Here is a 22,169-nt window from a genome sequence, read left to right as displayed (position 1 = left end):
CATTTGGCTAATACATTACTCATCAATACCTAATTCAACTTTAGATCTGTATGAATCTTCTCCAATCGTGTCACTCCATTTGAGCGCATCTCAAGCATTATTGTAGTTAATTAGTTTTTGTTTGGACTATTCTATTCTAATTTTTATTTCCAGTTTTTACCCTATTTAACTGACTTGAAAAAGATGTAAGGAACTTTTTCCGAATCTTTGAAGGACATTCAAAAAAACAAATTTAAAAACAATTATATATGGGTGCAAAATCCTCGAAAAAAAAAACAAAAAAACTCTAAATGCATATCTTCTTATTTGTCATCCTATCAATTAAAGTATAATTTCACCTCTATTATCAAAATATTTAAAACAAACATCCATTAGCAATAAGTTTGCGCTAACAATGTAAAGGAAAATCAACTAAAAAAAGTAAATAACAGGCTACACTCGTGAAATTTAACGTTGTCCAAGTGAAACAATAAGAGAATCTGAGTATGTTAAAGCGTTTTTGTTCGAAGTAATTTGGGGTTGGTCGTGATTACCAACAGAGCAGAACGGTAGAAGTGTTGTTTTACAACTAAACATGTTTGCCCTCTGCTTCTGACATTTCCTCTGTTTGGTTCATGGGATAAAGAACCTAAAAAAATCACGAAATAGAATGTGGTATTATTTAATTTCATATTTAGTTGAATATTATTTTTGGTATAGTAATTCCAAGATAAATTATAACACAATTTCAGTGTTATATTTATACCACATTCAATGTGCGATAACAATCCCGAAATTAGCTATCTCAGAATACAACAATCAAATGACATAGGAGCTTGACACATCAGGCTCAGCGCAATTTTGTAACTAGGTCCAAGCCAAAAATCTACTCTTTTATGGCCAGAGATTTTTTTTTTCTGTTCTTTTTCTTTTTGGAATAACGAGGGAATAATGCAATGAAAAAGGGGAATAAAATGAGTTTCCAGAGTCTCAATCCATAAAAAAAAGAAAAGGGTAGACGTGGGATAAAGCTGTAGGATAAGTGTAGTTGCTTGCTCCAACTCGCCAAGAGCAAAAGTGACATGAAATAATACACAACAAAGATGCAAGAGTCTGTCCCATCACTCAGCTTCATCCACAACTGATATAACAGGAGATAATTTGTACTAACAAAGAGTGAACTGGAACAATCTACTAAGTACAACTTCTTCTACAGCACTCATTTATCCTCCTTGTTTCTCTGATTAATTTTCTTTACAAGATTTGTGTCAGTCGAACTACTTTCTCATCTGCGTGAAGAGTTCAGAAGGTGGTCTTGCAGTAGCTGAACTCCCACCAAATGCAGGGAAGCCACCGCCACCGCTTTGTTGGCTGCTAAAAGCTCCAAAACCACCGCCTTCAAAATTTAGCACAGTTGAAAAAATCAGACATATAAGCGAGGGTATCTTACCATGTCAAGTAATCTATATCAGTAGTATTATGTAAAATTTCAAATCATTTGAGTCACACAAAGTAACAAATTAAGCATACTAGTGTGTACCACAGATAGAAGAGAGAACAATATTCCTCACTCGCTTTCCAAAAGACAATTTTTTTCTTTTTTATATATGGTTTCCCTCGCTGGAAATTTCAAACAATGAGAAATCCATAAGACAAAATAGTTTAAAATTCCAGTGAGGGAAACCATATATAAATTGTCACAAGATTCTTCATAACAAAGAAAGGACTCACTTTTCTTTGCTATTTAAAAATTTCACATTCTACTTAATCCAAATCAAATAGGAACGATTTGGTCGAATAGCAAAGAAACATACCTGAAAAGCCTGAACCAACAGCAGTTGGAGCAGCAAATCCAACACCAGCTGTGGCAGCAACTGCAAATCCACCAGCAGATGTGGCAGCAGCAGCAAATCCACCAGCAGATGTGGCAGCGGCAGCAAATCCGCCACCGGGAGCAGCAGCAGCAGCAGCAGCACCGAATCCACCACCAGGTGCAGCAGCGGCAGCAAATCCACCACCAGGTGCAGCAGCGGCAGTGAATCCACCACCACCAGAAGCCAGACTGGCAAACCCACCACCAGTAGAAGAAACTCCAGAAAACCCGCCTCCAAAACCACCAGCAGAGTTATTGCTTACAAAACCCCTCCCAAAAGAGCTTGCAGATGCCGCACCAGTTCCGGGTAGCCCAGCACCAATCTGCCTTGATTGTCCAAAAGTACCAAGAACTGATCCTAAAGCTTGCTGCCCTTGTCCAATCTGAGCCGGCTGGCCAAACCCACCCATCGCCGGAGCTTGACTCGTGGAACTGAGGCTGAAGCTACCAGGAAAAGCACCAAAATTTGCAGATGCTGACGGTTGGGGTGGCTGTATCGGTTGGAAACTAAACGATGCTGGTCGAAATAGCTCACCGCCTGAAGCTGTACTTGTAAATAAGGAATTTGCCGGAGATGAAGCTTTACTGGGTGATACTGCACCAAATGGATTAGGTTTCGCAGTAACTGGAGTAGCAGCAGTCCCAATACCAAACCCAGCCAGGTTTCCCAGTGGATTCTCAGTCATCTGACTACTCTCAGGAGCTTCTTCTTCCATCTCATCCTCGTGGTTGACAACATCTGAACTACCACTTTTCACATTAATTGCACTACCAGTACTTGATGTCGCTATTGGTGGTGAAATGGCAGAAGCAGAAAATGGCTGTCCTGGTGTAGTATTCAAGCCCACATCTAAGACTTCGCTTGATGTCCCACCAGAACTGATCTGATTTGCAGAATTTAAACTGGCTGATTGTTCGTTAGTGGATTTTGACTGGACCGACGGTCCAGTTTGTAAATTAGATACGCTGACAGATACTGGAGGCTGTGAAGCTGAATCTTGTGGTGTATCCATCTTCGTACTTAGATTCGCAATTGAAGCTGGTCTGTCGGAATTCTTATCAGCCTTCGTATCAAGTATGGCAACTGAAGGCAGAGACGAGCCTGTTGGAGACTCAGACTTTGTACCATCCGAGGGAGGGGTAATGAGTAAGGAATCCAACTTTTGAGTGCTCAGAAGAGATGAAGACTGCGTCATAGAAGCAGCTGATGATTGAGATTGAGAGACCTTTTGACTAGAACCCATATTGGCTTTAGAAATGGATTCAAATGATGTAGATGATATTGGTGAAAACATTGGCTCTTGTGAAGAAGACGCAGATGCTGATGGCGTGATTTTTACTTGGGACGAGGAACTCCATGTTGATGCTTGGGAAGAAAATGGATTCTCAGTAACCTGGCTCGCATTCACAACTTCAGAGTGTATGACCTTCGCAGATAGAGTGAAGGGAGAATCAGCAGCAGCTGCAGTGGACAAGGAATAGTTAGGACTACTGCTAGATTCAAACTGCGTGCTTTCACTAGTCACCGCTGCATTCTTCCAATCTCTGATTGTAGGTTTGGTGATTCCAGGTTTATCAACCGCATTTGAAGTCTCAATTGAAAACTTGATTGGGGTAAATGTCTGTGCAGGAGGATTCGATGAGTTTGGCTGCTGCATTCTGTTCTCAGATTGCTGAATAGCCTTCAGTCCACCTGTTTGAACAGTATCTCTAAGAGGTATCGTGCTGCTACCTGATCTTTCCTTAGCAAGATTGTGAGTATCTACTGAACAGTATTGGCTAGTGACCGCGATTGACTGTGATTCACGCTGCAGTAAAGATACTGGAGAACTCATTGGTGGCATTTCAGCTGCATGTCTTGGAAGTCCATCAGCCCATTGGAAAAAAGGATTTTCAGTGGACTGCTTTGCTGGCATATCATGAAGACCTACATATTTTTCAGCAAAATATACTTAATTACATAACATCCATTTAATGAAGCACACATTCACCATATTATTTGGTTTAGGGTGGAAACCTTTGCTTTTAAGTTGCTGTGAGGAGGTGGAAGAGGCATTAAAGATATTAGATTGAGCAGTCGCTGATCTTTCTCGCATCTGAGAATGGTGATGTTTCTTATCCAGTGACAAAGATGACCTATTTGCAATATCCTTCTGACGATCTTCTTGCAGGACAATCCTTTTCACAGTTGTTTTTGGAGGTTCGAAGCTAGCCCAATTCTGCCAAAGGTCACAAATGATGCGTACAAGTTAAGCGTAGAACAAGATGAATGATAAAACCAGCACTTAATGATTATATAGGCATAAAAATGCCAACTACCAAGTATATTTCTTCAGATACCAATTTAAGGAATGCAGCAGGAGAAACTTTAGCTTTAAAGGAATAATGAAGCTTCAGATCTATGAAAAACTGCACAACAAATTTAAGGAACAACAAATAGAATAGATGCTAAAGGTTACCCTCTTAATTACAAGTTCCCAACTACATACTCCACACTAACCTGTGCAGTTTACTCACATCGCTCCATGGATTAACAGTCAGCAAAGACATAATAGCTACTTTTACTTTGTAGTTTGTGCTTTACTAGGTAATCAAGTATTCAGAATGCTTGACAGCTTGTCTTTCGTTTGCTCTGCAAAATAATTTAAATACATATACCTTCCATTGTACAAGCTAATTGCTGAAAGATGCCACTGGCAATACCTACTGTGAACCAATTCCTCTTAGGTCGCCATTCCAAGTATAAAGCCAACCTGCGTTGTGGTTACCCACTCCCAACAACCTAGTGAAGCTCCCTGCAATTCCCTAAAGTTTATGTCTAGTATTCACAAAGCCCAACATGTTGTTCTTTTTGTTTCAAAATCATCTATAGACTGAATGGAAATTTCCATCACACGTGCTACTAACTGAAATGAAAATACTTATTTGTAAGCCAACTCCTCTTTGGTCTACATCCCGAGGTTAGCGCCACAGAAGTTACAACACGGTTGAACTACACGGTTATTTTAAAGGTAGTGCGATTATTTTTTTAGGAACCGTACTTTTCTCCAAAAGGTAATCCAACGATGTCTTCTTCAATTCTGATAGAGAAAAATATTTTTTGGTTTTTTTATTAAAGCACACAAAAGGGAAAGACATTTAGTTCGTATTAATATCACTTTGTTTCCAAGACAATCAAAGTAGGCTTAGAGCAATTTCTTTGAACGTGATTTCTACTCTGTTTGTAAAAACAAGTATGTGCTTGCCATTTGTGCCAACAGATCAGCAGATATTTTTACTAAGGGGTTTTTAATCCAAGATTTGAAGGTCTTGTAAGCAACTTAGTCTTGTCAGATATTTACATGCCAACTTAGTCTTCTGTTTAAATTACTGGTGGCGCCATTTTTTCCCTATCACTGTTTCACCAACAATGAGTCTTTTTCCAATATCCCCCTCTTTTCGGCTAGTATTCTCACCGTTCTTTCAACCACTATCCCATCCATTGTCCCAACCACTTCTCCAGAAACTTCTAGTCGACATTCGGAAAATGAAAACCTTTTCGACAAGATTCTGGCCCTCAAGCCTCAATATTAAAAATTAAAAGATGCATATAACATAAACAAAGCTTAAGTAACAGTTGGATAACAGTAAATGTAATACTTACCGAAATAACAGTAATGTAATAGTAGATCAGTAACTACAAGTACCAATTTTTTTATGGTGACTTTCTGATAACTGTTCAGGTGATACCGTAAGGTGATTTTTTGATGACTGTTCACTATTCCAGATACTATTTGCTTGAATCATACAGCCTCTCCAATAATCGAAAATAGTATTTAAATCATTTGGACGACTCTTCGGATTCTTCTATCCCAACTATAGCTTTCCTTCTTAACCCTAATTCTTCATAGGGGTGGGCGTCCGTCGGTTCAATTTTTCAAAAATTTGGTCCAGTTTTATAGTTTTTACCGGATCCTCGAAACCAAAAAGCGAACCAAAACTATAGAAAGATTAACCATGAAAAAACTGAAATTTTTCAGTTTTTTGCAGTGGATGTAGCTTTTTCTGATCCAGAGCTGCCTCATGAAACCTGAATCATCTGTTATCTTATACTACAGAACATATGTTGAATGTCACTCCTTCATGTGCACAATAAGTGAAGTAATGAGGGTTAACAGCAGTTGGATCAGCAACATATAACAGCAGCAATTATTCATATTGAAATGACATTTGACACAACAAAGCACAGGCCCATGTATAAACGTGTTCAAGGTAACGTTATCCGCATCTCAAGAGAAGGTTGGAATATTACCCGATCAAGTGAGTCACGGCGTCTCCTTGCTGTCTCTGGTTCAGCGCTCTTCACAGGGCTCGTTTGCTTTCTCCTGGATCGCTCTTTAACAGCAAGAAATGCTGATAATTCTTTGTTAAAAGGTGTATCTACAGCCTTTTCCCCAACTGGAGAGTTGTAAGAGGCACCATCATAGGATAGACCAATTGTCTCGAACAATTCCTTCCTAACATTCTGACCTTTTGCAGGAGAATCTATGCTCAAATCAGTCATCAGTTTCGAGAGACTTTCAGAGAGCTGCTCTGCTACTGCTAGTTGTGTGGTCATTGTATTACGTAAACTGTGCAAGGACTGGACATGCCTGGAATGTGAATAGATCAGAAGTTCACCCTAAATTTGATCATTAAGACAAGAAAAAGAAGGTTCCAATACAGAGGGAAAGCAGGTTGGAGAAATAAATTTACTCTTGTAGGGAGGAAAGAAAGTTGGATGCAACAAGTGCAATAATTTGAAGTGATAGCAGAAAGTAGACAATCATAACAAAGATAAACTAATTGTGTAGCCAAAAAATAAAGAGCCAAACCAATACCTGGGTTGTCCAGGCCTGCTCTGGAAACCTCTTTTACTTGTTTGTATCCCGCTAGTGTCACCAAACTTATTCAACTCAAGTGTGTTAAAATGTCTTTCCAATTCAATCAGCTGGCTGGTTAAGCTCTACAGAAAGGAGAAAATCAGAAGTGATAAGGAAAACTTTAGGACAGGAAGGAACAAAAGCATTAGCATTGAACATTCTGTTGGCACCTTATTAACTTCCTTTATATGTTGCCTCTTTAACTCCAGTTCAGAATTTAATTTCTGGCGATTCCAGAGATCCCAGTACCGTTCATCAGTAGCTTGCTTAAATATTCCTTCCATGTATACTTTCCTCGCCAAAACTGAGAATAAAGAGAGCATACACCATAAAATTATGAGATAAATGCTATCAACAATAATAAGGTTATTAAAATGAACAGGCAATACTCTCAATGTCTTTAATCACAAGCTGTTTCTTTCAAATAAATGCAGTGATTGTGGTACGGTTATATGGTTTTAAGCTCCAACATCCCAAAAGAGAGGTAATTGAAGACAGAGAAATTGAAGAGAGACGAAGCAGGGTGCTAGGAAGATAATGTCCTCTGAACATATCCCTTGTGCTTCCAGATGTACATTCTGAAGCTGATGCGGCAAAGCACAAAAATTTCATAAGATAATGCCCTCTGAACATATCCCACGACTGATTTGACATTGGCAAAGACCAGTATGAGAAATCAGAGAAATGGGAAAAAGAATTGTGCTAAGAATTAGGTCGGTTTTCTTTTTAGGAAATTGGTAATCGTAAGAACCCATTACTTGTAAATATAGGAAATGTTTCAAATCCGAATTTTTTTTATAACCACGGGTTACCAGCTACCTCCCACCAGCACAGGTATTGGATAACTCTATCTACCAAGGCTTGGACAAATGAGAAGAAAACACTTTGTGCTTTTGCCTCCGTTGAGATTTCATCCTGAAACCCCATGGTTCAACGCCACCTCATTGACCACTAGGCCACACCCTTGGTACGTCTCAAATTCAAATTATTGTGTAAATAGGAAGAGGAATTACTTTCTTTCTGATTACTTGTAAACACAATTAAAATCCCAACATGCTTGAGGGAATAATTAAGCAATTCTATTCCCAAATTCCCCTCTATTTTCCACGTTCCTCACATGGCATCGGAGCCTGGATGTTAGTCCTTTTCCTTAATCCATTCCATCCTCACCAAATTCTTTCTTCTTTTCAACCAAAAAAAAAGGAAAGAAAAATGGCTGAAAAGCAGGCTGTTGAAAATCAAACCATTGAAGCTAGAAGCTTACCTTCACCGGATGCAAAGGACCAAAATACTTATTCTATTACTTTGACTGAGCTAATTATGAGGACTATCTTCGGTACCAGATTATAAAACAACATTAAATCATCCGCAACTACAGCTTGCACATCCCAACATGGTAACTTGGTTGCCTAGTTATAGTCTTCCTAAACTTTTGAGGTGTAAACTGAACTGTGAAGATGACAATTCAAAACTTTTTAGAAGTGTAGCACTTCATATCCAGATCTTGGGAATGATTGAACTCCAAATAGGAGTAAAAGAAACTTTACCCATTTGTCTTGTTAAAGCTTTGCTTCATCGTTTTTTTGTCACAATTATGATGTCTATATCAAATAAATGATTAACAATAAACTTACTTAGGAGATCATAAGAATAATAAAGCAGCCTACTTAGTGGACAAGATCGGTTATATATACCTTGTACTGTCTTATCAAGGAGAAGCTGTATCTCGCCAAGTTGCTCATCCATTACCCCCTGCAATTAGAAGAAGAAATATTTCTAAAACTCATCCAGCAGTAATTCTGGTAGGAAGTGGAAATACAAGAGAAGAGATTGGGAGAATTGGCCTATACTCCCTCCGTCCCATTTCAAATGTTGTTTTGGCCCAAAAAATGTTTCAAAATATCTGTCACTTTAGAAAATAAAGGAAAATTAAATTTCTTCTCCAATTTTATCGTTGCCATTAAAGAGGTCAAAAGCGATAAATAGTACTCACTTTCCAATAGTAGCATTTTATTGTCAAAGAACATTTATTACTTCTGATTACTACTAGTACTACCTCTATTCAGATTTTCTTTGTATTCTTGGAAGCCTATGTCGGTAACCAAAGCATATCGTTCCCGCAACCACTTTGGTTTATAACTTTTTTAAGTTATTTCTTTTCAATATCCAAGTTCTTTCATCTCACGTAAATAATACTAGTCCTAGTAAAAATTAGTAAAGAAGATACTCCAGGAGTGTAAGTTGTATGAGTATATTTCTTTTAAAAGAGAGTTGAAAAATCAATGGATAGTTGAGGACTCAACAGAAACGGTTGAAGACTTAATAGAAATTGATTGAAACTCAACGACAGATGTTGAAGCTGAAAAATCAATTGAAGGAGTCGAAGATTCAATTAAAATAGTCGATGACTCAATGGAAATAGTTGCAGAATCAAATAAAAAAGTTGTACATGATTTGACTTGAATGGACATGCAGATTGTTGGTTTGATTTGAACAAGTTTCCTAAAGAAGGAGAAAAGCTTTTGAGAACAAAGAACTTCTTCTTTAGCCCTTTCCAACGGGATAAAAAGGGTGAATTGTATGACACTTGGGGGTCATTTGGTTCGAACACGAGTTATGCAAGGATTAGTAATTCAGGAATAGGTTATGTAGGAGTTGGTTATGTAGGGATTAGTTATGCACAGTGTTGTGAAGAGCGTGAAGCGAGGAAAAGCGACAACCCCCTTTTCGCTTAAAGCGAGAAGCGAGAAGCGAAGCGTTCGCTTTTTTGAAGTGAAGCGGAATTTTTTAAAAAATAATTAAAATAAATATTGCATAGACAACATTCAATACTTCAATGTAAAAACTAAAGAGTAGCATCAATTAAAGCACAAAATGAGCATCCTATTCTTCTACAAGATTGTCAAATTCTTGTATCCCACTATCAGTATTATATTGCTCGTCATATTCTTCAACTTCTTCTTCATCAACTAATAAGAACTAAGAATAAAGGACATAAAAATAAGAGGAAGGGCAGTATACCATTCCAGTAAAAAATGGACAGCATTTCAAACGAAAAAACAGTGCAAGAAAATGAAGAAGAAGAAGAGGAGAAGAATGAGAAAGAAGAACTGAAGGAAAAAAAAAATATCACCAGCATTTAGCTGCTATTTGGACGTTGAAACGGTGAAAGAAGAAGAAGAAGAATAAGAAGAAGAAGGTGGTCGATATGTTAAGAAGACTTGAACCCAAGTCGCCTCTTTCTTTCTCTGTTGCTGCTGGTCGATATGTTTTAAAAAAAGAACATCCTTTTTAATTAAATAGGTGGGCAGCCCTTTAAAACATAGAAGCGCACGCTTCTTACGCATCGCTTCGCATCCTCGCTTCTCGCTTTTTAGTGGGAAGCGAGCGCTTTTGAATACCTGCTACGCTTCAGATAGCAGAAGCGCTCGATGGGTCGCCTCGCTTCGCTTCTCGCTTTAAGCGAGGAAGCGCCAGCTTTTCACAACACTGATTATGCAGAGATTAGTTATGCAGGGATTACAAAAACAATAATATACCTAGTGTATTCCCACATGTGGGGCCCGGCAGTGTTATCAAAAGCAAAAAGCGCAAAAAAGCGCTAAAGTCCATTGGGGCTTTAAGCACAAAAAGCAAATAAAGCGTGAGCTTCAATGAAGAAAGGCGCAACTGAAGAAAAAATTATAAAAACATGTGTAGTCCAAGACTAAAAATTATAAGCATGAACACCAAATATTTGGATAAAGAAATTGAAAGAAAATTAAGATAAAGTGAAATATCAATAATTTAGTTTCGCCTCTCCTGGATAATGCCTATTGGCAAAGAAAAGTATGCCTTAGACCCTTGAACACGACAGTAAAGCGCCAACTAAGCGAACCGAAGCACTCAACATGTTTTGCGCTTCCCTTCAAGGCTTAAGTGCGCTTTGAGCGAGCCTTTGATAACACTGGGGTCTGGGGAGAGTAGGGTGTACGCAAACCTTACCCCTACCTTGTGGAGGTAGGCAGGTTGTTTCCGATAGACCCTCGGCTAAAGAAAAGCAGTTCAAAGCAGGTTTGAGAAAGAAAATAGTAGTGAAGAAGCCATGTTGAGAATTATGAAGACATGGACAGTAACAACAGCAAATAACAAAGCAATAACATAACCGAAGCAAAAGAAACAACAGATATAGTAGAAATCGAGGGATAAAATAATACGAGAATGATAAAAATAATAATAATACTGATATGGAAATTAAGGAACAAATACGGTGTTCTAAACTCGACTACTTACTAACTTTCTATCCTAATCCTCGACCTCCATATCCTTCTATCTAGGGCCATGTCCTCGGTAAGCTGAAGATGTGTCATGACATGTCTAATCACTTCTCCTTAATACTTCTTCGGCATACCTCTACCTCTCCTTAGACCACCACTGTCAACCTCACACCTTCTCACTGGGGCATTTATACATCACTTCTTCACATGTCCGAACCATCTCAGCATCGCTCCCTTCATCTTGTCCACCAAAGGCCACTCTCACTTTGCCCCTAATAGGAATTAGTAATATAGAAATGTAATGTGAGTATTATTTATTATTTATCTAGTTTATTTTATTAAAATTGTTACTCCCTATGTTTGAATTTAAATGACACACTTTCTTTATTAGTCTGTTCCAAAAAGAATGACACATTTCTATAATTGGAAACAATTTAACTTTAAACGTTTTATTTTACCCACTTTACTCTTAATGATAAGTTTTTATAGCCACAAAAATATCATGGCCCCAAAAAGCTTTTGCCCTTAAGATTTTAGGACCACATGTTTCAAAAGTCTTCTTTTTTTTCTTAAACTTTGTGTCAAGTCAAACTACATCATCTAAATTGAAACGGAGGGAGTAATATATTTTAGGGAAAAGGTCCAAAATTACCCCTCTACTATGGTATATTGTTTACTTCTGCCACCCGTTATACTTTTCGTCCAAATCTATCCCTACCGTTAACAAAGTTTGCATAATTGCCCCTAACCCTAACGTCCCTCCACTGTGGCAGCCAACCCCTCTAATATTTTGTCCATGTCAGCTGCCAAGTCAGTAAGTCGCACTAATTAACCCACCCCTTTTCTTATTAAAATATTCTCATCTTCTTCTCATTCTCTTAAGTCTTAACTCAAGAATTATTTTGGTCATCATTTAAAGATCAAAACCACCAGATTTGAAGCTTTGATGAATGTTTCCAATGGAGTCTTTAGATCTCTTTCCAGTTCCAAGTTATCTCCAGAATAGCTAATCATGATTTTATAGCCCAAGTAGTTAAGTTCAGATGTTTTGAAGACCAAAGATTAGCTCCAAATCAAACCCAGACAACAAATAACTCCTAATTATCTTTTAAAAATTCAAGCTTTAAGCCCAACGAACCCAGGTAATGGTGTTCTTCAAAAGTTCTACTCCAGATCTTAGTGAATTTTCAGCTCCACAAACACACAACCAACTGAATTTAATTCCCAATAAACAATAACATATATTTTTCTTCTCAAATTTGAATAACTTTTTTTCCAGCCACAACTTCGATCTCCAAGCTAATCTAGCACTAGGTGCTTGTAATGTTCAACTCACTTTCCACCCAACAACCGCCAAATGATTCAAACACAATTAATAGAAGCTCATTTGTTCTTGTTCTTCATTGAGAAATCAAACGTTTAACTAAAAAATTATCCAAAATAGAAAAACTGTGTCTGCTTCATATTTGTTCTTCATGGTTTGCTTCTAAAATCTGATATCTCACTAATAGCTTGTTTGGCCAAACTTCTCCCCAAGCCAAAAGTGCTTTTTTCCTCAATTTGAGGTGTTTGGCCAAGCTTTTTGGGGGGAAAAAAGTGCTTTTGGCTAGAAGCAGAAGCAATTTTGAAGAATCAGAAAAAAGTAGCTTCTCCCCAGAAGCAGAAGCAGTTTTGACTTTTCTTCCTACCAAAAATACTCTTTGCAAAATATTAAATATACCAAAATAACCTTACTTAGTTTAAACTATTAAGTAATATAAAATGACTTTTGGGATGAACTTTCATATTTATTAAATGATTTTTTGATATATTTAAATTATCTTGAAAGAATAAAGTACTTTTCAATTTTATTTTTATATTTTACTTAAATAAAATAAAAAACTTAATTATTATCTTTAATAATAAATATTTGTAATTATTTATCTACTTATATAATATTAACTATTTAGCAAATCTCTTCATATCCTTATTTGTAATTTGACACTTAAAAGCATTTTTCGAAAAGCTTGGCCAAACACAAATTATTGTTCAAAAGTACTTTTCAAATTGATTAGCCAAACACAAACTGCTTTTCTCTAAAAGTACTTTTTCAAAAAGCACTTTTGAAAAAAGCAATTCTCAAAATAAGTTGATTTTTCCATCTTGGCCAAACATGCTATAATTCTTATTCTTCATTGAGAAATCTAGTGTTTAACTAAAAATTTATCCTTGATCTCTACTCTTGAAACTTGGATTTGGAAGTTGGGTTTGAAATCCCATCACTGATTTGGGGTTTAGAACTAGGGCACCATTGCCAAGCTTAGAACTTCGAATCTGGGTTTGCATTTTCGGAGGTCTGAGGTATGTTTGTTCTGAATCTGATAAGCAAATCGTTGAAAACCCCTCGAAATCTAGAATTATAAGTGAATCCGTAAAATGCGATTGACGAGTCGACGTTCTCAGATCTGGAAATTCATCGAAGTTGTGACTCAAATCAATTGGGTGTTCAAATTTCTTGTGGGAAATACCTTGCGAAGCTTGTACTGATATTTGATTCTGTTTGGAGAGGATTCGAACACCATAAGCTGCTCGGTCTCTTGGAAATTCGAATTTGAGGTTTAAAAAAAAGGAAGAACGATTGAAATTGAATTTTGAAGAACTCTGCTGACTTGGCAACTGACATGGACAAAATATTAGAGGGGTTGGCTGCCACAGTGGAGGGACATTAGGGTTAGGGGCAATTATGCAAACTTTGTTAACGGTAGGGATAGATTTGGACGAAAAGTATAACGGGTGGCATAAGTAAACAATATACCATAGTAGAGGAGTAATTTTGGACCTTTTCCCTATATTTTAAATTTTTTTTAAGCAAAAAAGTACAAGTTTGAATAGAGGGTATTCTTATCATTTTGTGTTTTAATCCAAGTATTACTGATACATTTATTAGCTATTCCATCTTCAATTATACATAAAATAATACATAGATTCCCATATAACTTATGCGTGTATTAGTTATACGAAAAAGAACATATAAACCAAACATTGTATTAGCAATGCTATGTTTTATGTGGAAAAAAGGAAAAACCAACCAAACATTATAACTTATGCTAGATTCTACGTGGGGATTATTTTCTCCCATTTTGTAACCAAACAATGCATAAAGTTATGCTAGTTTTAATACATGGATAACTCCTCTCATAAATGCTTCTAACAAGCAACCCCCCCTCCCCCCCCCCCCGGTTGTCTTCCTTGCTCTTTCCCTCCTTGAACCGAACATAGTATTGCAATCTTGAATTGCTTGGTCCAAATCGAACTTGAGATTTTTTGAAAATATCTTCTACTTCTATTCCCATTGGTTCCAACCAACCAAAGGATCTTGGTATTGCAATCCCTACTTCCAAATGAGAGCCCTTTCTACATACTGACTCGGTGATACTTTTCAATGGTTGCAATTTTATTTTATCATTGGAAAAGGACCTTAATCTTTTTTACTTTATCAAAAGAAGGACCATAAATCTCAACTTTCTAAATTTGGTTCCCTCCTCCAAGGAAGCCAACCAAACGTCGAAGAAGAGCGGATTATCTACGATTTTAGAGAAGAACAACGATCTCAAATCAGTACCATGACTCCGTTCTCTAAAAAATATTTAAGCTTGCATGATTTTCAAAACTTTGGTTACATTGCTGAAGATCTATATAACAAAAAGTAGGGCACCAGTTGATGCCCATAATTTTTTCCAAGATGTGCTTGGCATTAATAAAATGTTTTCTCAGGTATCAATTCATCATTTAGTGATTGAAGGGATTCGCAAACCATTAACAGAAAGCACTTGAATTTTGTAGGAAGAAACGTACCACGAAGAAAAGTACCATGGGAAGAAATGACAAATCATATTTAGCAATCCAAAATATGTGCTGGTCGTCTTCATTGTAGTTTAGAATAGCAATTTTCTTAGACAAGTAAACTGAACAAAACAATTCACTTCTTCCCACTAGGTTCTTGTTCACCTTGTTCATTTATTCATCTTTTATATGGAACCAATGACTTCCATTCCGACTCTCTCTCAATCTTCAGTTTCTCCACATCCAATAACAGCATCTTCCAGCCTGTCATTCAGAGTCCTCACAGCCCATGTTAGTTGGCTTAATAGAAGAATGGCTCATCCCTTCTCCTATAATTTCAAAACTCTGCTATTTGCACAAAGAAATTGCTGCCTCATCACACATGTCAGTGACTCCACCCAACACCCACATGAGTTATACGCTTCTCTACCTATTTGCATACACGTTTCTTGAGACTAATTTCTTTTAATATGTTACATGTTTCTTGAGACAATTATTAAAAATTGGATTATAGCAGTTCCTCTGCAACATGTTCTCCATCACCTACTTGTACTTCAAAAGCTCTTCTTCCTTGTAAGACCTACGTGTTATTGTCCCCTTTCCCCTATCCATCTCAAAACTATACTTAAATTTCTTTTTTGTGGTTAAAGTTTTTAGCTCTATCAATTCAACTTTTACCCAAACTGGATAGCTTCTTCAACAATGATCTCCCAGAGCATATCCTTGCTGGAGAAAACCTTTTGCTAACATGAATCTTTAATACTCCGTGTATTTCTCCAATCCCAAACCTCAATTGTTTTAGCAGTCATTTCAGACCCTTGATCTTTCAATACCAGCTAACACCTGTTCCAAGAATTTTGTGAAAAAATCTACAAATGCCTCCACCCTCGCCATGACCATCTTTCAAGAACTGCACTGCTTTCTTTATGACCCCGTTTAAAAAATTACTCTATGATTTAAAGCATTTCCTAACTGATTCCTCTCTTTGTAAAAACTTCTCTCACATAGTCCCAATCCATCAATAATACAGGGGAAAAAATCCATCTGCTTGTTGCACCTTCTTTAATTCAAACGATTTCCTCCCAATAATTGCCGTAATCCTTCTCGCAAATAGAAAGATGCCATAGTACTGAACTCATCTGATGGAAGTTAGAAGAGATTTAGAGAGAAATTGTATTTCTATGATGTTTGGTTGCCTATGTTTTTCCAGTTCACTTTTGCTGCAGCTTTTTGTTTGTCTTGGTTACTGTGCAATTCACTTTTTTTATGACCGAGAAATCCGTTGGGGCCAATCTTTAGGACCAATTGCAGCCTCCGAAACTCAGGGATAATGGGCCCGCCAATCTGCGGTTCTACACTTAAATACCAAGCTTAGTTCGCATAACGCAGGGCACAAACCCGTGACGTAAGTCACAAGCCCTCAACCTTTGCCACTTGAACTAAGCCCTGGGGGCAGCAGCAATTTTCACTTACTTCATATCTTAGTAATCTCCTATTTTTTTTATCTTAGTAATCTCTTATTTAATTTGGAAGGTTTTCATATGAATGGTAGGACACAATCATAAACAACAACTACGCCTCAGTCCCCGACAGGCAATGTGAGCAAGCTCACACGGGTGGAATTAGGACTCAATCATAACCATGCAAAATCAATGGTCTTATAAGAAGCATCATCACAACCAAATAGCTTTAGTTTTGTTTACATAAAATGAAATAGACCATAGGAGAGCCTTCTTCCTTCACCTCATCTACTATTGAAGTTCAGCAAGTTTGGGACCTTCACATCTAATGTAATGACAATGAACTACTGCCTCAGTCCCCGACAGGCAATGTGAGCAAGCTCACACGGGTGGAATTAGTACACAATCATAACCATGCAAAATCAATGGTCTTATAAGAAGCATCATCACAACCAAATAGCTTTAGTTTTGTTTACATAAAATGAAATAGACCATAGGAGAGCCTTCTTCCTTCACCTCATCTACTATTGAAGTTCAGCAAGTTTGGGACCTTCACATCTAATGTAATGACAATGAACTATTGTATGCAACTATGAAAAGATTATCAACGCCAATAACGTAATGCTCCAGCTGTCAAATTAGAAGATAGAAATTACAAGGGAGCAAAACCCTCAACCACGCAAAGCCACAGTAGCAGTGCCTTCTACTGATCTTAAACCAGCGTTCCAGCTTCAAGCCAGTTTAGGACTTTCACGATTATAGTACATCAGATGAAGTGCTTGATTTTTGACTTATGAAACTAATAGCAAGATTAGCAAAAATCTATATGTTCAGTGAATAAACCCACAAGTCAGCAATTATGAAAAAAAATCAAAAGAGAATTAAAGGAAAACCAGCAAACCAGGGACAAAAGGAGAAAGTTGCATAAGAAACATGCCATCATAGCAGATATCAAATGAGATAGAGAATGGACATAAAAGCTTACTCTCCATATCCTGCATTTCTCAGAAACACTCTCTATGCCTTCCTCCAATGCCAAAACTGAACTCCTGTGAGCACGAATGGAAGCATCTCTAAACCCACCTTCACCTTCTATACCTTCTAGAAGACTATCCAATTTCCTGGCCATCTCCTCAACCTTGAAGGAAATAGAGAATATGGCATGATTATGCAAGTTCCAATACCTTGTAGAAAAGCGGCAGATAAACTACTGTATGAATACAATACCATTTCAAATATACTCATCAAAAATGTAAAAAGGAAAAAAGAATTTGAAAAATGCATGCCACCACGTGCATCTGAGAAACAACACAGGATATAATATTAAACTCGCATGATATAAAAAATAATCTGCAAGCAGTAAAATAATCATAGGAGGAGCATATGCTAGAATATATGAAGGTTATGTACAATTGAAAATATATTAATTGTTCCAAAATTATGAATACCTATTAGTTTAACTATATTAAGGAAACTAGCTTACTGCTAAAAATTGAGACACTAACAATTTCTATCACTCCAAAAGGACTGAACAAAAACCGGGTCAACGTGGAGACTTGCCAGAATAGATAAAAGAATGATTTTAACTTTCCAAAGAAAAATGACAAATAAATGAAAAAGAAACTGAAGAAAAAGAGAGCATACTGATATGCTATTGCTCATACAGGATACATACACACACAAGCACACTCTATCTTACAGTTCATCCAAGATAAAACTTACATCGCGGAATTGTTTTGATGGAATTCCCTCACAAGTCTCCCTGGTCAAGCGAGGCTTCAAAGGCTCCGATACAAAACCTTTCTGTGACGGCAACCTTGAGCCGGGAAAAGCAGGTAATGACTCAATATTCCCTGCACCCGCCAAGGCTCGCTGCTTGAAAGAATCAATTGATACTGAAGTTCCAGCTGTCTCATTTGAGCCAGAAGAATTTCTATCAGAAAAATCAAAAGTTTTGCTTTGAACACCACTGAATGGTGTGGATGAGGGTCTTTCATCAAGTTTTGAAGAAATGCGGAGTTCGCTTGAGAGGGACGAAGCAGTAGAGGAACCTGTTGACACGATCTTTCCAGGTAACTCCATGACACTGCCAGTTCCCGTACTCTGCCCAATTGAAGGAATGGCAAAATTACCCAAGGAATTTCCTGAGAAATTCTTTGCACCAGGTTTAACTTCAGCTACTTTTTGAGTTTCTTGCGTCCTGAAATTACTCACACGTCCAGCATCCACATGTATAGATGTTTTGGATGTGGACTGTTCCAACTTTGCACCTTGGTTCTGCAAAAAGTTAAGACTGTTAGGACTCAACCAAGATTGATTATCATAGAAGATATCTTTGCTTCTCGCTGCTTATAGCTTTCCATCTAATGAGACAGGTATCATTACCTGATTTCTGGTTTTAATCGCTTCTTCTGAGCTAAACTTCACTGCTGCAGATGATAGAGCATCCGTTGCAACAATTTTATGACCTCTATCTTCATGAGGTTGCAGCCCTGAATCTACTTGGTTTATTTGCTTCCGAGCGCTGGAAGATTCAACTAGCACATCTTGTGATGATGCCACTATAGAAGCATCATTCTTCTCATCAGAATCAGTAGAGTGGGGTGGCGCTGAAGCAGCAGTAGCACTACAAAAACATTTAAATTACTTCATAGATCCTTCAGAAAAAAGATTGTCGCCGGCATAGATACGAGTGCAAACCATTAAAAATAACCACATATAGGTTCAAATGGCTGTGGAATTACCTAGCAAAATGGAAAATCGACACCCTTCCATCATTGGTAAGACAAAGCAGAAGGCAACATGGTGAAACTTCTTTTTCTTCTTCACCAAGCAACAGTTTAACTTCCCCATTTTGGGAAACTTTGTCAATGGCAAGTCCCAAGATCAAGATATCATCACCACTGTCTGAAACCAAGCCGAAAATTGTCTTCCTTCAGTAAAACTTGTATAAAGAAAGAATCAAAACCTCTGTCCAACTAAGTGTTAAACGTTAAAATTTATCTTGTCATACAAGATGTAATTTCTAAACTGAATACACAAAGTCAGAAGGCGCAAACATGACAATTGTAGAGTGCATTGTTTCGTCTCGATCCTCTTCACAATCCACATTTTATCCATTTCCTTGTTTAGATTAGACACATTCAATTCAATTCAATGGAAGCAACCTCATCTAAATGAACAAAAATAGTCATCACACTGAAGTTAATCATCAACTTCCACTAAAGACTTCAATAAGAAAACACTCCCCAACTCTTTTCAACAATAAAAGATGATTGATTTCTTGTCTTGGTCTTCCAATTTTTCCACATATCGGAAAAATTTTAGGGCTGTTGAATTAAAGTAGTACCAATACACGAAAGTGAACTCGCAATGCACAAGGATAGCCAGTTATAAATCACTTAAGTTGTAAGGTTTGACATCATCTAATGTGTCCAAAAAAGGTTTACATCATTCTGACGAGGTTAAACTTTGATCCATTATTTCAACACCAGTTCTCCATCACTTAGAAGATCTTAAACTGGAAAAACTTATAGGAAAAAAGAGAAAAATACTATACATCCAAATGAGAACAATAAATAAAATATTTCTCAATATGAAATGTTCTAAACCCAAAAAGAAAAAAGAGCAAAGCATAATTTATTTTCATCATAATATTGCTTCCAGTTGTAATGGACATTCACTCGCATCATACCAGCAAAATTCTCTCCCCCAAATAAATAATCATCTTCAGGACTAGCATTTCATATTATGTAAAACGAGAATGTGTGAAAGATGAAAGTGGAAATTAAGACAGACAGGGCAAAATGATTGTGTCAAGCAAAAGAAAGCAAGATTAAACAAGTTAAGGTGGAATGGGAAGAAAGCTTAGATCACCTTGAGCCTCAATCTTTGGAGACCAATTATCATTCAAAATTTCAATAGTTGCAGCTTCATTCTTCTCATCACCAACTGACCATCCAAACAACAAGATGTGCTGATCCAGATTCTTTCGATTAGCAACAAATGCCAGCTGGCTACATTAAATGGCAAAGAAGACTTGATCAAGACTCCCTTTTTGCAAAAGGTCTAAAAGAAAATTGATAAATTTAACAGAAATTACTGGAAAATGAAATTTCAAGCATAAGATAACATTTACAACAGATGAGATAATTGAGTATAAAAATTATGTTACTGGAAATGCAAAGCATTGAGCTTCCTCTATAACTTCTGAGTGACTCCTTATAGTGGAGCTTCAAGACACAATCCAAGTGAAACAAGAAGATTCTTGTCAGAGAGAGAAAAGCTACTAAAATGGGGTATTATAGGTGCCCATTACTCTTAGTGACGAGTGTGCAGTCAACAATATGAAGGGTTGATTCATCTCTTCATAGCCTTGTTGCATTGAGTGCTGATATCAAGGGGATTGTGCTTCCCAATTAGAAGATGAGATGCTTCATTATAAAAAATTCCTGAACAGAAGCTTCATCCAGTCACCTTCTTCACATCCTTGTGTTTCTTCAATAGAAGATGAGATGCTTCATTATTAAACCTGATTAAAAGCTTCATCCAACTATCCACTTCACATCACTAGAAACCAAAAAAAAAAAAAGAGGAAAAAGTCGAGATCAAGGCAAGGGTAGTTTGTTTCAAGCAACATGTAGACTTACGAGCCATAGAAATTGGTTACTGTTGAGTTTTTGAATGTTTGTAATGAAGATTTCAATAAAAATGCTTACCATGGTCGTCTAACGACTCTAAAGATGACCTTGTGGCACTTGGACGTAAGGCACTACGTGATGGTAAGATGATTGAAGGTTGTCGAAGAATCCCCAAGTCTATTCATGCAGATATGAGATTTGACTCCCCTAAGAACAAATGCAAACTCGAGAGCATGGGAATCCAAAGATGGAGATGAATTTAATGCAAAGGTGCATTCATAGAATGGAAAACTTCAGCCATAACATGTGCTAATGGCCAAAGGTGTTATGCACGAAAGGTGTCCCTGATTAGGAGCTTAAGCCTTTTTCTAAAAAAAGGTGAAATCTATTGGTGTGATGGGGAGCTCCCCTGCCCTGCATAAAAGCACACCAAGAAATTAGAGAATATTTACAAAATAATGTGACTTACAAAGAGGATCCAATGATCAACAGTGATTGGGATCTCCAAAGTGAAAAAGGAGTATACAAGAAAAACTAAGAGAAGTTCCACTAACATCTACAGAAGACTTTTCGATTCTTCAAGCACTTCTAATACTTTCCTCAAGTTATTCTTTTTTGATAATTGAGAAATTAACGAGGATTAGAGGAGCACGATTGGAAACTCGGTGGATAATGGGTGTACCCTTCTTCTTTTCTTCCATAGCATCCGCATGAGCACCAGAGTCAATTCCCATATCTTCCCACTTTTTTCTCCTCTCCAATTTCTGTCCGAGTAGAAGTTCTCCAACTATAGTCAATTCCCATACCTTCCCACTTTTTTCTCCTCTCCAATTTCTGTCCAAGTTATTCCTCCAACTATGTGCGGCATTAACCACCAATCCCAAACACATTTCATGCTATGACACAGCTTTTATTTACCACAAAATGTTGAACAAATCAGGGACGGGATTAGGGGTGGCTGTACGGCCAATTCGGATAGGATATAAAAAATTTAGTTTGATTATCCATTTTTGGATATTACTACATGTTGTTCATTACGCTTGTTTTCTTAATATCTTGATGTTGTTAGTGCTTGTTGCTATTACTTTCTTTTCATCTTTTCTTGAGTCGGGGTCTTTCGGAAACAGCCTCCCTACCTTCAAGGTAGGGGTAAGGTCTGCGTACACACTACCCTCCCAGACCCCACTTGTGGGATTATACTAGGTTTTTTGTTGTTGTTGTTTCCATTTTTGGATTGA

General features: G+C 37.3%; 1 protein-coding gene across 3 annotated transcripts in view; it reads right to left on the bottom strand.

Annotated features, from left to right (window-relative positions):
- Positions 1-977: 977 nt before the first annotated feature.
- The window catches only part of LOC104110118 (nuclear pore complex protein NUP214), a 36,150-nt gene continuing 14,958 nt past the window's right edge, over positions 978-22,169 (bottom strand). Inside the window, exons 7-19 of one of the 3 annotated variants that reach the window (XM_070191842.1) lie at positions 20,168-20,307; positions 19,036-19,198; positions 18,677-18,917; positions 18,014-18,568; positions 17,277-17,429; positions 8,448-8,505; positions 6,924-7,057; positions 6,712-6,836; positions 6,144-6,483; positions 3,870-4,071; positions 1,912-3,779; positions 1,794-1,881; positions 978-1,375 (exon numbers count right to left, since the gene is read on the bottom strand). In XM_070191842.1, the coding sequence (XP_070047943.1) occupies positions 1,257-1,375; positions 1,794-1,881; positions 1,912-3,779; positions 3,870-4,071; positions 6,144-6,483; positions 6,712-6,836; positions 6,924-7,057; positions 8,448-8,505; positions 17,277-17,429; positions 18,014-18,568; positions 18,677-18,917; positions 19,036-19,198; positions 20,168-20,307 (4,186 nt within the window). In that variant the 3' untranslated portion in view covers positions 978-1,256. Of the gene's footprint in view, positions 1,376-1,793; positions 3,780-3,869; positions 4,072-6,143; positions 6,484-6,711; positions 6,837-6,923; positions 7,058-8,447; positions 8,506-17,276; positions 17,430-18,013; positions 18,569-18,676; positions 18,918-19,035; positions 19,199-20,167; positions 20,308-22,169 lie in introns of all 3 variants that reach the window. The other 2 variants (XM_018775578.3, XM_009619544.4) reach the window with 2 other exon arrangements.

The sequence above is a fragment of the Nicotiana tomentosiformis genome, chromosome 1 (assembly GCF_000390325.3).
Source record: "Nicotiana tomentosiformis chromosome 1, ASM39032v3, whole genome shotgun sequence".
In the NCBI taxonomy this organism is placed as follows: Eukaryota; Viridiplantae; Streptophyta; class Magnoliopsida; order Solanales; family Solanaceae; genus Nicotiana; species Nicotiana tomentosiformis.
This window is presented reverse-complemented; position numbering and strand designations above follow the sequence as displayed.